Source organism: Cyprinodon variegatus, unplaced genomic scaffold, assembly GCF_000732505.1.
Source record: "Cyprinodon variegatus isolate N-32 unplaced genomic scaffold, C_variegatus-1.0 Scaffold1306, whole genome shotgun sequence".
Classification (NCBI taxonomy): Eukaryota; Metazoa; Chordata; class Actinopteri; order Cyprinodontiformes; family Cyprinodontidae; genus Cyprinodon; species Cyprinodon variegatus.
Genome location: NW_015151759.1, coordinates 127,836 through 143,695, shown reverse-complemented (window position 1 = coordinate 143,695; position 15,860 = coordinate 127,836). Strand labels below are relative to the sequence as shown.

At 37.1% G+C, this 15,860-nt stretch overlaps 1 protein-coding gene across 1 annotated transcript in view; it reads right to left on the bottom strand.

Annotated features, from left to right (window-relative positions):
- Positions 1–15,860, bottom strand: part of LOC107102729 (heat shock 70 kDa protein 12A-like) — a 68,718-nt gene that overhangs the window by 1,477 nt on the left and 51,381 nt on the right. Inside the window, exon 4 of the mRNA XM_015402135.1 lies at positions 6,708–6,979. Within this exon, the coding sequence (XP_015257621.1) occupies positions 6,708–6,979 (272 nt within the window). The remainder of the gene's footprint in view (positions 1–6,707; positions 6,980–15,860) is intronic.

The following is a 15,860-nucleotide window of genomic DNA, read 5'->3' as shown; positions in this document are numbered from 1 at the left end:
GTACATTTTTTATTGCATATTTGAAAAGCACGAAGCTAGTTAGAGGGCTGCCCAGTGGGTCAATGGGTAGCATTGCTGCCTTGCAGCAAGAAGGTTCGATTCTTGGCCCAGGGTGTTTCTGCATGGAGTATGCATGTTCTCCCTGTGCTTGCATGGGTTCTCTCCTGGTACTTCCTCCCAGTCCAAAAACATGACTGTTAGGTTAATTAGCTTCTCTAGATTGTCCTTAGGTGTGTGTGAATGGTTGTTTGTTCTGTGTGTCTCTGTGTTGCCCTGCGATAGACTGCTGACCTGTCCAGGTTGCACCCCGCCTCTCGCCCATTGACAGCTGGAGAGAGGCACCAGCACCCCTCGCGCCCCCAGCAGGGATTATGTGTGACAGAAAATGGATGGATGGAAGTTAGAATGTCAAATTTCTGGTTGGCCCATGAAAGATTGGGCAATTTATTACAATAGGGTATTTACTTCTTTGTTAAACTGTTTAAAATTAAAAATAAGCTATTTAATGTATATTAAATGTATAGATTACTTAAATTTATTTGGTAACATTTATCATAAGAAAACTGGCAATGATTACCTAATATTAGTGAATAATGTAACATAATGCAACAAAGTAAATCAATATGTCAAGAACAGGAAAAAAATTAATATCTACTTAATTACTTCACAACAGCAAATACTACAGAGATATAAGATTTACTTAAAATTTTGAGTAAAGTGCTGTTTGTGCCTATGAAAAAAGTACACTTTACTTAATTTGTTTAAATAAATCTAACTTGCAACATGGATGTAATTAAATAAATGTAACGTAATACCTCACAACTGTTATGTTTTATGGCAAGTAAAATTTACTTGGTACTGGCAAGTGAGGGTTACTAAATATTGCAACATTAAATTTTACTTAAATCATTTGCATGCAAATACAATATATTTTTTAAGTAAATCTTATGATTGTTTTTTTCATTGTAGTAGATTTTAGGTCTGGCATGTTTGTATGGTTTTAAAATAACAACAGCACCGCTGATTATCTATATTTCTTAAATACTGCAGTTTTGAAAGCTAATAGTTAATCAGAATTTGACATCTCATAATTCTACGATTCTACAGCAGAATCATATTATCCTGAGACAATATTCATTAAGGATTGGTTGGATAAAAACTTAATATTTAACAGTGATATATTGGAGACTGGTGGATTGTTGACCTTCTCATCATTTGTGGGTAAATAAGATCTACATTTTGAAATACAACGTACCACAGCTCCTTGTCAGTTTTAAAAGAATCGGAAACAGTTTTGATCACCAGCCTTTTAATCTTTTATTATTACTATGGCAATGTGTCTTGCATTGCACGCTTACTCTTTTTGTATCTCTTTTTGTATCTGTACTGCCTCCTAGTGGTTGAATCGTTTTGTTTCTGAGACTTCTGCGAGTACTTTCTCTTCAAAAAAAAAAAAAAAAACGAGAGAAAAAAACGCATGTATTTATACCAGAAAAGAAAAAATCATTTTTAACCGTTTATATTTTGTAGTTTAGTGCTCTATCAATACTTTGGGAGGGAAATTTGTAATTTTGGTATTTTCTATAAGCGCAAGTGCATACGAGAAAACAGAATGTCCGCCGTAAACAAACGTGAAGCTACAAACGCCTCAAAACAAAGGTTCCGCCTCTTCACTTCCCTACCCAACTAAACCAAGTAAATAGGAGTACAAATGTAAATCTCGTCTTTTTTTAACAACATACTGAATCCTAACATAGCAATTAGCAACTCTGACCCATTCTTAAGTAGAAAACTAACAACTTAATGAGGAAAATAATAGACCAGAGGAGTAAACCAAACTATAGCCCATTATGTTGCTCTTTCTGTTTGAAGATCCCCAAAAAGAAAGACCTTGTGATACAGACTACTTAATATTATTCATTGCAAAACTCCACATTCACAGCTCAAAATTTTAGTTAAAACCCACACTTTACGTCTTTATGACCTATTTGTCTTCATATTTGTCTTGCTTGAAGTACTGAACCAAGAGCCTTAAAGATTTTATTGCTATTGTTGTATTCTGTATGTTCTTGCCTGCCTTATGCATCGATGATTAAATGTTTATATATATTAAAAGCATTAAGAAATTAAAGTTCCAGGAAAGTAAAATAAATGTGATAATTCAAGGTGCATCACATAAGTTTGTATTATTCTAGGCACTGTCAACCCTCTCTATCCTCTAGTTTTGCACCGATACTGCTACCAGTATCGGGCGGGGCCCCAAAACAGCACTGAAATGGTGGTATCGGTATAGGCAAGTACCAACAAATAAGGCACCAATATCATTTTGAGAGCCAAAAGTTTATTCAACTATTGTCACTCATTCCGGGTAGGCAATATAAAGTTCTACTGGATTCACTTTGTATTAGTCTTTTTCCTTTTCCTTTTTCCAAACAGATGGTATCAGTATGGTATCGGCCGATACTGCAAAGCCAGGTATCGGGGCCAACAAATTACATAGTGCAACACTACTATCCTCTATGCAAAGTATAAATATTTACCATTAAATGTTAAAATTCTCCATGCATTCAGCTCCTCTATCATCTCATGAAAATAACATCAATGCACATTAGTTACAAACATCCATTTAATTCTATTTGAGCAACGTGCAGATATTATATCAACTAAGGTTCTATCTGCTGTATAGCTGATCATATCTAAAGTATAAGTTGAAGATTCATAGTTAATGTTACAGGTCTCTTCTCTCTAAGATTATAAAACTTTGTCAACAGTGTTTGAAATTTTTATCAAATGCCATTATAAAAAAAAACAACATAGAATTTCCTCTTTCTTTAAAAAAGTATTGCCACATGAAAGTTGTTTTTAAAAAAAGAAAAGAAAATAATCATGTTCAATCTTAACTTATAAGGCTTTTGAAATAACTGAAAATAACTGAATTTTCCACGCACATCTTGCAGATGTTCTGAAATCAACCCAAGTGACCTATTAATTAATTCTTTAAAAAGGTTTTATAACATGTAGATTTGTTTTTTTCCTTTTTTTTTTTTACTACTGGATCCATTTTACTACTGATGTTGTTTAAAAATCTAAAATAGCATTATTTTGGATCTTTGCATTGAAGGCCTATTGCTATAATGAATAATAAAAATAATAAAAATATTCGATTTCCTTTAATGCATAACTTCTCCTTTTTCAAAATTCATTATCTTCTTCTTTGGATGGCCAAGCTTCTTGACAACCAAGATGAGCGCAGTTGATTTATGAGCAACACTAGAGATCGCCAGAGAGCCACGTTCAACGCGTGGCTCCAGGCGAACGTGAACTGTTAGTAAATGCTCCATATCGGCTGTTTGGGCCTATTGGCTGCAATGCCATAATAATAATAATAATAATAATAAAAGCGCACAGACGCTCGTAAAATGACTCCAATGAAACCAATACGGGCTCAACACGTGAGCAACAGATTAAACCTAAAGCACAACTTGGACAGCTTGTGCGTAAAGGCATCCTCTCAGAAATAGAAACAGCATATAGGGTGTAGATGACTGAAAACAGGAGTCCCTGTCATCTGCTTCAGCTTTAGGCTTTTCCTAATATTTTCAGCAGGGACTGTCACAGGACTAAAATATTTCGTTTCCCTAAAGCTACTTAACTGAGTAACAATCATCTTCATAAAAACAAACCACGCGCACACGTGCGCGCGCTGGAAACCCCAAATTTATTCCGTTAAAAATGAGGTCAGGCTCATTTTTGAGGAGCTCCCAGAGAAGTCTGCTTGCACCATGAAGACCTCAGATAAAAACGGTAAGAATCTCCAAGAACGTGCAGATTCCTCGCCTCGCCTCCGAGAAGACGACCCCCTACCGACACCTAACGTCACCCCGCCCGTCTGCCTGCCGTCTCCTCCTTTAAACCCCTCTGCTCCGACTAGTCATTTGAGCAAATGCGGGCTCAGGCGATAAACATACTCAGAGAGAAAGTGGACAGAGCCAGAACGCAGACTCCAAACCTCACCTAGACTGTACCTACTCCAACTGAAGGAGAACAGAGAGGAGGACGCACAGCGCACAAGTGCAGGCGCGTCTCCGTGTGCCAACAGAAGAAGGCATCCGGCGGGCAAGGAGAGCAGAAATACATGGAATAAGAGTTCATCTCGACAACTCTTTTAGGAAAGCGCATAGCTTAGTTAGTTGATAGTCTAAATGAGTAGATGGTAAAACGAGTCATGCATCTCAACAGAGAAGAAGACAGCAATAAAGGTGAGCAAAAGATCTCATCATGAAATTGATGGATCATTTAAAATCGTTTCCAGACGCAAAGCTTTCGCGGTGGTTTCCAGACGCCCTTGAGTTGGCCATGTTGATGTCAGGTGCACGCATGTTTTTTTTTTTTCCTTACACCTTTTGTGTCACAGCAAGCTGATGGTAATTGCTTTGATGCTCTGTGATTGTTTCAGCGTGTGTTTCACCAAAACGCGCTGAGAAGCACAGAGTAGGAGGCTTGTATCCACTGAAGGTGGCAGGATAGTATGAGGCAGCCACTTGGGCACTTGTTGTGCTCTTTTTGGATACGCTTTGTCCGGGTCTGTTCCAGGGAGGTGAGTTGAGAACGTAAGCACAAGGTCACAGTGTTGGGAAGCCTTTGCAATGAGGTGTTATTATTACATCTGACTGAGATGTGTAATGGGAGGGGAGACTTAGAGAGCAGACGGTGGGTTATGACACAAGCCCCCACTCCTACCTAATGAATAATATAGCTTTTGATGCATCTCCAGGAGTCACCCAGTGCCATTTCCTTTGAAAGCTTTGAACTGAGGTCCAGGTCACTGAAAAACACCTGATGCTGTATGAGATTTGACTTCTAGATTTCTGGGGACCTGATGCAGCATATGTATCATTATATATACTTATATGAAAACAAGCTTTTATTATTTTAGGTCCACCACACCCAGTTTTAATGACTGACATCCAGTGTATACTAATGTTCTGAAATACTGACATCCCACAAATGTCTTGTGAAAACACATGCATAATAAGTTGAGACAGATCATCCAGTTAAGGGGATTTTCATTATAAATACAAACAGATTAGACCATAACACATATTTACCATATCAAGCTATGGGTGGCTTATTTCTGTTTACTTTATTCAGCTGTAAGTAGGCTGTTTTTAGTGAGGTGCTCCCCATGTGGTAAGTGGTGCTTTGTTAAGTGGCACATTGCATCATATGAAATGTTTTACGACCTCATTGCCAGATACGGGTTCACTAGGGACAAAAGATGAGTCACCATCCGCAAGGAGAAAGGATTTCATGATAACATAACAAATTAAGTGTGTGTGGTCATTTTTTCTTATGCTTTAGGGTGACAAATTTGCTCACATAGTTAAAAACTTCTGTTTTATTTTTCTTTTAAACCTTTATCTCAGTTTAAACCCAATCTAAAGCAAAGTCTTCAAAATCCGATTTTGTGCTTTTTGGAAAAAAGTGGAAGTGTTGTTAGCTTTTAGAGCATGCATGTTTGCAGGATGTGCATGTAATGTTCCAAATAATATTTTGATGTAAAGAAATGTGACTTTGTGTTTGTGTATATGTTGCATCCATCAGCCTGTAGGAGACAGCATGTTTGTTTATACAGTACTGTATATCTCAAAGCAAGAGAGAAGTGCACAAGGGTCATGCAAGTCAAAAAGAAGGTTAAACATTCCCCTGCAGGAATCTACTTTATTACTTATCCTTAAAAAGAATGCCGATTTAAAAAATGTTCATATTGTTCAATGGGGAAGCCTTTTTTATAATTTAAAATCTAAATCAAAACAGGATTTTCTTTAATTTGGGGATTCTTTCTGCTTATTGGTTGTCCAGTGTCACAGTGTCAGAATGAATCCAATCAATAACTCATGGTCATTAGTAGAAAGTAAGACCCCAGCCTCCAGCTTTAAGTTTCACTTTCAGTTATCTCTGTCAGTGAGCACTCTACTGTTTTTCGGAAGGGATCATTTGTTTAGAAATTGATTTTGAGAAAGCTCCTCAACCAACAAAGTATATTTGATCTATATCTAAGATTAAAGTCACTGTTGTCAAGGTTTTGCTTTCTTGTCATTTTGTGCACACAGAATGTATACAAACAGAAATTTAGTACAGTACAGCTCTCAAGACATTTCAATTTTTTAAAGTGCAGTAGTGATAAAATGTAAGCAGCAGTGATAAAATGTAAACATAAGACTGATATATGATTTAGAGTTTCCAACATTCAGCATTTTTTTTTTTAAATCCCATTTTTAATCCAATTTTAATACAACATTCAACAGTCTAATAGCAGTGGGGAAGAAACTGTTCCGGAATCTGCTTGACCTGCATCAGATGCTTCGAAGTCTCTTCCTCGAGGGCAGCAGGGAGAACAGTCCATGGTGGGGGTGTGAGGGGTCATTTATGATGTTACGAGCTCAGGACATGCAGCACTGTGATGAAATGTCTTTAATGGAGGGAGCCCCAATGATTCTCTCTGCTGTTCTCACTACTTTCCTAACTTTCTTTCAGTCTGAGGTACTGCAGTCTCCACACCACACAGTGAGACAGCTGGTCAGAACGCTCTCTATGGTGCTTCTGTTGAAGGTGGTGAGGATGTGTGGGGGCAGGTGGGCTCTCCTCATCCTCAACAGGAAGTACATGCGCTTTTGTGCCCTTTTGACCAGTGAGGTGTTGTTTACAGTCCAGATGAGGGTGTCTGTGATGTGCACCCCAAAGAATGTGGTGCTCTGTAGTCGTCTGTAGTTGTTGTCGTCTCTGATGAAGCCCACCATGGTGGTTTCGTCTGTGAACCTCACGGTGTGGTTGGTGTTGAACCTGGGGACGCAGTTGTGTCTCATCAAGGTAAACAGCAGGGGGCTCAGGATGCCCTGAGGGGAGCCTGTACTCAGGGTGATGATATCAGAGGTGTTCTGTCCAACCCGAACTATCTGAGGTCTGTCTTTGAGGAAGTCTAGCAGCCAATTGCAGAGGGGTGTATTGTAGCCCAACTGTTCCAGTTTGCCTATCAGATGCTATGGGATGAGGGTGTTGAAAGCTGCATCTGCATGTTGGTGTTCTTCTCCTCCAGGTGTGCTAGGATCAGATGAAGAGCAGAGGAGATGGGGTCCTCAGTGGAGCGGTTCCGTCGGTAGGCAAACGGTAGCGGGGTGATTGTTGGCGGCAGACTGCAGATGATGTGTTCTTTAACTAGCCTTTCAAAGCACTTCATCATGATGGGAGTCAGTGCTTCAGGCCGGTAATCATTGAGTGAGGGGACCTTAGGCTTGTGCATAGTTGCTTCCCCCTTGTGTCTACTGTAAGCATTTCCATAGGATTGTACTGTGTAAATCTGAAGGGTAATACAGAGAAAGAGACAAACATGTCATCAAAAATCGAAAATATTAGAATTAAATATTTTCATTAGCTTAGAATATGCCAGACGTTTGGAAAGTTCGTTACTGACATAGTCACTTAAATCAAGAGAAATTTAGAAGCTTAAAGTCGTAGGGAAGTCATATTTTAATGTCAAATCATTCTGGCCTAAACATGTATATACATTTACTATTTATCAGACGATATTGTCCCAAAATTTAGAAAATTTCTGTTGCTAAAAAAAATCCTGTCTTAAAATCTGTGTTTTTATTCCATTATCTTATGCAGGCCAGTTAGTTACATGTCAGGTTCCACCTACTAGGACTAAGTTGCTAACTGGTTAGCAAGGCGCTTCCGACAAACCGTCCACAATCAGACTTGCTTGCAAACCTTCCACCAATCCTACGACCAGTCACATTAACTTTATTCACTCGTGTAAAGTCGTGCACAACTCGGGAGAATTTGGAAATGCAACGGTTGGAACAGCCGCTTCCCTACAACTTTCACAAACCCTAACAATGTCAAATTAAAAATTTTAATGTCCCAATGCAATTATTAACCTATCCTGGGTGAAGAATGACGAATTTCAAGCTTTTGATACAAAAAAGTTCCACTTTTGTTTTTTATTAAGGAACAAACTTTACATTGTAAACAAGTATTGCCAAGTATTTGTCTCTTGAGAAAAATTATTGAACCACATAGAAACATCTTTTTGTTTTGACAATGTTTCAAGTATCTTTTATCAAGGTAGAATAACTCAGCTTGAATTACATTCTGAAAAAGATCAGTATTTAAGAATAAGCCCATCCAGGCGGTAATAATTGTAAAAACAGCTTTGACATCATGTTTGTGTGTTTTTTGCGAACTGACATAAAGCTAATGTACAGTCCTTTTTTTTTAGGTTATACTGGACCGATTTTGATAATTAGCAAGGGTTAAAAGTGATTGTGGCTAAATATAAAAGAAACACATGATTATATATTTTTTTTTTATCAGCGCTACTCTGGATGTTATTTAACTAGGGAGGAATGCAGTAGCAGTTGCTATTTTTTTTTAAACCTGTTGCAAACACTTGCTTTCAAACACCGTTACCTTGCAGTGATTCCACATGAATCCTTTGGAATGCTTTTAACTTTCAACCCTGAATCCATACTGTGGCAGATGTTTATTTTGACCCCTGAGCGGTTTGCTTATAGTCAGAAAGTGTAACCGTCCCAGTATGCCCAAACCAAAAAAAAAAAGATGTGATGTAAGATGAGCCAATTTGAGTTGAGGAAAAATAAATTATTTTAAGAGCTCAAATTAAAGCATAGGATGGGGCAAGTAGTAAAAACATGCAGATCCACTTCTGCTTTTCAACACCAAAGAACAATGGCAACAGAAAGTCAGGCAGATGGTCTTTCTTCTTTGTGCTTTTTTTTCTATCTTGGTCTCTCAAGACTGGAAAAAAAAATAGCCCTTGAAAGAAGCCATTAGAAATGGGTGACATTGCTTGGCCTGGTCTCAAAATGCCTGTGTGAAAGCAAACCGATGTGAACTCTCTTGATTCAACTCTTCCCTGAACTGATCCCTGGATCAGCTATATGAATGCACCTTTAGAAGATGGGATTGATGGCAGTACTCTTGGCTGAATCATGGCTGTTTGCATGAATTTCTAAAGAAAAAAGAACCATTAACAGTTCAGAACAGTTGGGAATCTTCTCCATCTATCATACACAGCTGTCTGAGAGCTTGCATGAACAAATACCTTGAATATTAAAACTTACATTTAGTTTAGTTTAAAGGTAGCTAAGCTGTGATTTGTCCATCAGAAAGGGAGGCCTTTGCCTTTGAAACTACATTTTCCCCCTCTTACTATGATTTTTTTTCAAATAGCTTTTTGTCAATCAATTTATATTAATCTCTGCCTTTATCGTTGTCAAGAAACAAATATTCGATTTACTATACCTTTATGTAAAAACAAGAGCAAAAGCCAGAAATAAAAGAGAAATACATTCTTGTGAACCTAGCCTGATGCTTAAGATTGAAACATCTTTTATGTAAATGTTTACACAATTGTTGGTTAACCATAATTGTACACACCGGATTTATAAACTAACTGGCTAATAATATATTGTCTTCCTTCTAAAGTATTTCATCTAAACTGTAAGTCAAATTAACCCATCCATATGATAAAAAAGAGGATAGAAATTAAAGTTTTGGGCTGTAGTGTTGCCTTCACATGACAATAACACAGGTGCATACTATTTTTTGTGCAACATTTAACTTGTTGGTGCTGGATAAAAAGAGTGTCAGGTATCACAAAACCTTATAGCATGGTGCCAAAGACACTAATTAGGAAGCTGGCAAATAAGCTGTCAGAGATAACTGTCTAATATTAGCGGCATACAAATTCAGCTTGAATTGTGTAATTAATTTATAATCTAATGGACTGGAATCTTATTAGTGGTTTGAGACAAACTGGGCAAGAGGAAAGAGAGACAGAGCAGTAATTACCAAAATTGGAAACAAAGGTATTTTTATTCCCTGCTAAACCATGAGCCACTGTGTTGGGACGCAAGGCATTCACTTTCACAGTCTCGAGAGAAGCAGGGGGCAAGGACTAGAAAGGAGAAATACTCTTCTGTTTAAATCATCTATGCACATATTCATAGTCAAAGATGAGTATGATAGAAGATCCCATCAAAATATAGACCCACTTTAGAAGTCAAACTGATAGAGCCAAAGAAAATGCTCGATGTATCATAGAGCTGGAAAGAGGTTGTCTTCTGTCTGGCAAGAAAGACTTGATAAATAAATGTATCTTTAGCATGAAGACATCACACCATTTTTTTTTTATGTGGAAGTTTGAAATAAATGATCAGACAAAAAGCTTCGTAATGAAAGAGTTCTGCATGTTCCTTTGGCCTTTTCAAGAAAATAAAATCTCCAAACCCTTTACCAACCTCTTGCTACGGCAATAGTTTTATTAATTGTTACACCATGGACATCATTAAATTCTTAGTAGAGAACAGGTTCCACATGTTTAGACCCTTCTCCAATCATTCTGCCGCTTCTTAAGTGTGGCATCATGGATTCCATCTTGCTTGATTGTGATGCTTGCAATTTCACAAAACTTCCTCAACAATAAAAAGGGAAATGTTGAAAAACATTCCTACATCTTCCAAAACAAACAGTTTTCCTACACGTAGTCTGTCGATCTTTTTAAAGTCGTAGGGAAATTATTTTTAAATGTCAAATCATTCTCTTTATCAGACTATAGTGTCCCAAAATGTATAAAATTTCTATATTAAAAAAATCCTGTCTTAAAATCTGTGTTTTTTTTTCGTTTGTTATTTTATGCAGGCCAGTTAGTTATACGTCAGTTTGTACACCTTAATTCGGCCAATCATATATGAAAGGTCATCTGTCAATCAAAGTTGTTCGGTCATAGCATCTTGATTCATATGCCGAAGCTAATATATGCAACGGTTGAAATAAAAAATAAGAATAATTTACTTTACTATTGAGTTACATCCCAGTGTTCACGGGAATAGACGTCTGTGTCTTCGGCAGGTGTAGAGCTAACAGAACTGGCAGCGTTGCAAGGCAAGGGGTCAAACATGTACGGCTGTAAGCCTTCTACACCAAACCAAGCTTCTGCCGCCCTGGCGTCCTCTTCCAAAACATCTTGGTCCCCATTTTCCTCCTCTAAATAAAACATTTATGATGGAGGAGACTAAGCCACAACCTCCGACACAAAACTCCCTCCTCTTGCATTTTTTCGCTGTCCAGTGCTACTTGGTCCCAATGGAATTGATATCTGGGGGACAGTGATTCGCCTACATGTTATGAATGCTGGCGTACCATAAATGATAAATTATGAACAGTTTAGTTTGTGCCTTCAAGTCGTTGCCCATAGGAAGATGTTACTTGGATATAACCTAACGGAATATCTTCAGAACAGCTCCAAATGACACAAAACTCATATGGGTGAGTAGAACATGATGTATCAACGTAAAATCAAGGACCCAATGTGAAAAAAAACGGTGTTCCCCTTTAAATCAGCCCATGTTTTATGTCACTGTTTCATCCAGCTTTGCTGGTTAATTAGAATTCGTGAGCTGTGTTATGCAATCACAAAAATATTTTTACAGCTCTTTTGCTACCTACACATAAAAAAACAACAACTTGGTTTTGCCACTAAACTAATTATAAAGACGGATGCTGTTCTAACTAGCTGTGTTCACAGTTTATTTTGGAAACCCAGGCATTTAAACCTCAGACTGTCATTTAGACGCCATGAAGTCTGCCAAATGGCTCTTTTTCAGGTCTCCCAAATGACACTAGGAGAAACTACTCTGCTCGTGTCCATGAGACCTTTGCAGTGATGAGTCTCAGTCAGAGAGTCAATGAAACCAGGTCAGCTCTGTGGGCAGCTTACTGAAAATACACCAAGATATTGCTTTTTTTTTGACAAGCCAATTATCTTGAGTGTGATTGTTAAAAGTTAGCACCCACAGATATTAGTTTCATCACAGTATCTACATTCTGACTGGATGAGGACAAAGTGTTAGTTGATTTTATCCATCTTAGCATATCTAAAAAAGACTTTTTATTTAAAAAACTGTTTCATATGAAAAGTGTGCCCCAATATGATGAGAATGAAGCAATGTTTTACTGTGGAATGTTGATTTTTGCAGGACAAAAAATGAAAATGTTCTATCAAACCTGTGCTTTTACTTTTAGAATTTACTTTATGCTATACGCTTTTTTCTTTTCTTTTAGAATTTGCTTTATGGGACAAGTTCTCTTGTTTTTTAGAACAACCAGACAGACATACAATATAATCATGCTGGATCAACTTTTTTTTAAGGTGCTATTATTCTTGAAAGGCCTTCAGTTTGATAGAGGTACAGTAGGCGTGTTTCAATTATCTCATGTTGAACATATAGTAATATGGCTATTAAAATCTAACCTAAGCTATTATATTAGGAGTCAAATGTACATACAAATAAACGTGGTAACAATTTATTGGGCTGTCAGCTGATCAACAACATGGTATCAGTCCCTTAAAAAAAATCCCTTTGGAGGTTACTTATTAAGTTTATTATTCATCTTTATAATGTTGCTTAAGGAGCACAATATGAGGAAAGGAACTTAATATAATAAAATGTGAAATTAAATATCTCTCTAACCTGTTCAAAGCATCACATCCAGAGTACAAAAACGAAACAAACAAAAAAACTCTTCCACCCTGATTGTGCCTTAAAATCTACTGATCACTGTTATCATTACTGGTGACTTAATGTCTTTGATATACCGACTTTAAGTTTTCAACACCGATGCAGTAAAATACTTCTTAAGGCAATAGTTTGGTTGCTTGAAATGGCCCCTGTGTCTGCCCACAGTTCATGCTTGGAATAAACAGGATCAAATACACATCTGTAAATAACTAGACTAGTATATAACCAGATTATATATAACTAAAGTGTACTGGGGCAACTTCCAGGGCAAAAAGGCTTTTTTCCTGTACAGGTCAGGAAAAGATACAGGTCAGTTTGTGTTCCAGTGCTTTAGCATAACCGTTCTTAGAAGTGTTTATTTGTAGTTTACGATATCATTCTATTCACTTTGTTTGCTTTACTTCTCTTGTTCCTGTCAATTGATTATTTTATTCTGTAGATTTTAGTTTATAGTTCTTACAATTGATAGTGAGGATTTTCTGGTACAGGTGGTCTAAAGAGGTGTACTGCTGCAGCAACAGTGTGGGCAGTATATGTTACTGGCAGCTATGGTTGGGGCGGCGGGCTGGTGGAGAAGACAGAAATAGATAATTGGAGACAGCGGCTCAGAGCGGGAGAGGTAGCAGAGACTTGACAATGTCTATGTTATGCCTCGTAGTATTGGGTTCCTCATAAGAGGAAGACGGAAAGAGCAGAAGACAGAAAGACATGTACATTGGATTTTTTAATAAGTGAACTCATTGAAGTAACACTGGTCTCCTGAGAGTGTGCACAGTGATGGTAAAGAGGAGAAGGACTAGGTAAAAAAATACAGATCCAGAATATGAAGCTAATTTAAAGTAAAAAAAAAAAAGATAAATATGTGTTTCTCCCTACAATGTATTTGTTTTCAGAATTGCTGGCTTTTTGCAGCACTGTATTTATACCTTGCTTATGGTAACCCCTATTATTACCTTGTGTGGTCAATAAGAAAAACAACATAAATCTGTGTAAAATATTATCAGCCAATAAAGACATCCAAGTCCGAGTTTCTAAAATTGTGCTATCATTTTTTATAATTTTGTTGTTTTGAAGGCATCATTTTCTCTGGAATCAGGTGACTGAGGTAATGGATGTTCACTTGAGTAGAGACTGCAGTTTCTGGGAACAGGTGACTACTTCCACTGTGAATTTCTGATAAGAAAACACCTATAATCATCTTCCTTTAAACTCCAATGTTTTGCGCTCGAAAGAAGATGTGGAAGGTCAGTGAGATCTGATCTGCATTACAGATTGCTCTCTGTGTAAGGTTCTTGACTCCTTTCCTTATCATGATTTGGCTCCTGTACTGTAGACACTGAAAGTGCAAAAAAACACAATATGAGCAATAGCTCTGGTAAGACATTATAACCATACTGCAATCTTAAAAGATTGGCTTTGGTTTGATTAAAAAACACATTTGACAAATATTGTTTTTTAGGGAATGTTCATCCTCTGCTATTTGTAGATTTTTTTTTACTGTTGAAATATCAATCTATGTAGCTCCAAATAAACAGGTGGATGTTTATTTGCCTATTTACAAATGTCAGAGGTTTCTGAAACAATTCCATGGTGGATTTGCTAGTGTTCTTTGTTCATTGTCCTGTTGCTCCCACTGTGAATAAGCTTAAGCTCACAAAGTAATAAAAGAAATTACTAGAAAAGATCAGAACTCTCCATATATATGAAAAATAGGTCATAGTAAATAAAGAAAAAAACCTTGATGACCAACTTGTCATGGTTTTGTTCTAGTTTTATCTCTGTATTTTAGTTCTTGGATATTTTCTGTTTTCCCTCTTGTGTCAGTCTCCCTTTCCCCAGCTCCCTTTTTGCCTCTGTTCACACCTGCTCCCAATCTGCTAATTAGCCTGGTCTTTGTTTGTCTCTCCTCCTATTCACCTCCTGTTCAGTCACTCTTTGCTGGTTTGTCATCGTTTCTTTGCCCTATTGTTTTGAGTATTCCTGGCCTACAGTATTTTTGGATTTTTGTGGATTTAAGTTTTAGATTTTTGCCTTTATTGAACTGTGGGTTAATACAACTTCAAGAAACTCCTTCAGCTTCAGTCTGCATTTGGGTCCTGTCAAACCTCCACCCCCTTTGTGACACAACTACTGTTCTGGAATGAGAAGCTCATGCATTTATTCATGTATACTTTTGAGGAAGACTTTGTATGTAATTGTTGTATGGGTGTAATTAATTAAGCCAACAATATCCCACACATATTTATTTGGGCTGATCGATGGGCTGAACCTGTTTCTGATTGTCCAAGATATTTTTTAATCCCTATCTAGACACATTGATCTTACTAAATATGTTATGAGCTGAGGGTGGCATGTAGATAGAAAACACATTTATTCTTTCCCTTATTAAATTCTTAAAAATAATACAGAATACTGATTAACCAGACTTTCGGCTTCTCTTCATTAACATCCACCTGTTTAAAATGTGAGCTGTAAGCACTAGTTTCGTGCTTTGTAATTTCAAACCCTGCAAAAGGTGTACAATAAAAAGAGCTTAGGTCTGTGTTTCTTAACACTATCAACATCTTTTTGATGTCCAATGATCTGCAGTGAACAAAGAGCATTTTTTAAAATTAGGTTTTGAAAATGTGCTTGAGATTAACAGTAAATCTTTAACATTGAAAAGTCTCAAAATCTTAAAAGAAAAGTCCTTTTTTTAAACATTATCTTGATGGCACACTTGTTTCCCAGCTTTAGCACAGCTGCTTTTAAATTAAAAGGCCTTTGCTGAACAACAGTCATCTGATAAGGTGTGATAAAGCAGAGGAACATTTAAAACATGCAGGGAAGTTTGCCTTGAAGACCAGGGTTGAAAAACCCTATGAGGAAAAAAAACATGAATATAAATAAATATAGTTCATTAAGACCTCAAGATGATCTCCAAGTTTGAATGTCAGCATTTCTCAGAGCTATATTTCTGCCCTGTAAAGGCTACCTTCTGAGAAATCATTGGCATTTGTTCTGGTGTCAGGTCAGTTCAGTCTCAGCTCAGTTTTAGAACAAAACAAAAGGACCATTAACAGTTAAACTTAGTGTCACATGGATTGAAAAGGTATCCATGCAGAAACTTTCTTACCCTGGAAAGCATTGTGTTAAATTCTTCATCATATGTATTTGAAATGCTTTGAAGGATAGATAGGTAGAAAATAATTTAGGTAATATTTTCCAATATATATTTTTTTCCCACAGTGTCCTATCTGGCAATATGGCAATAAG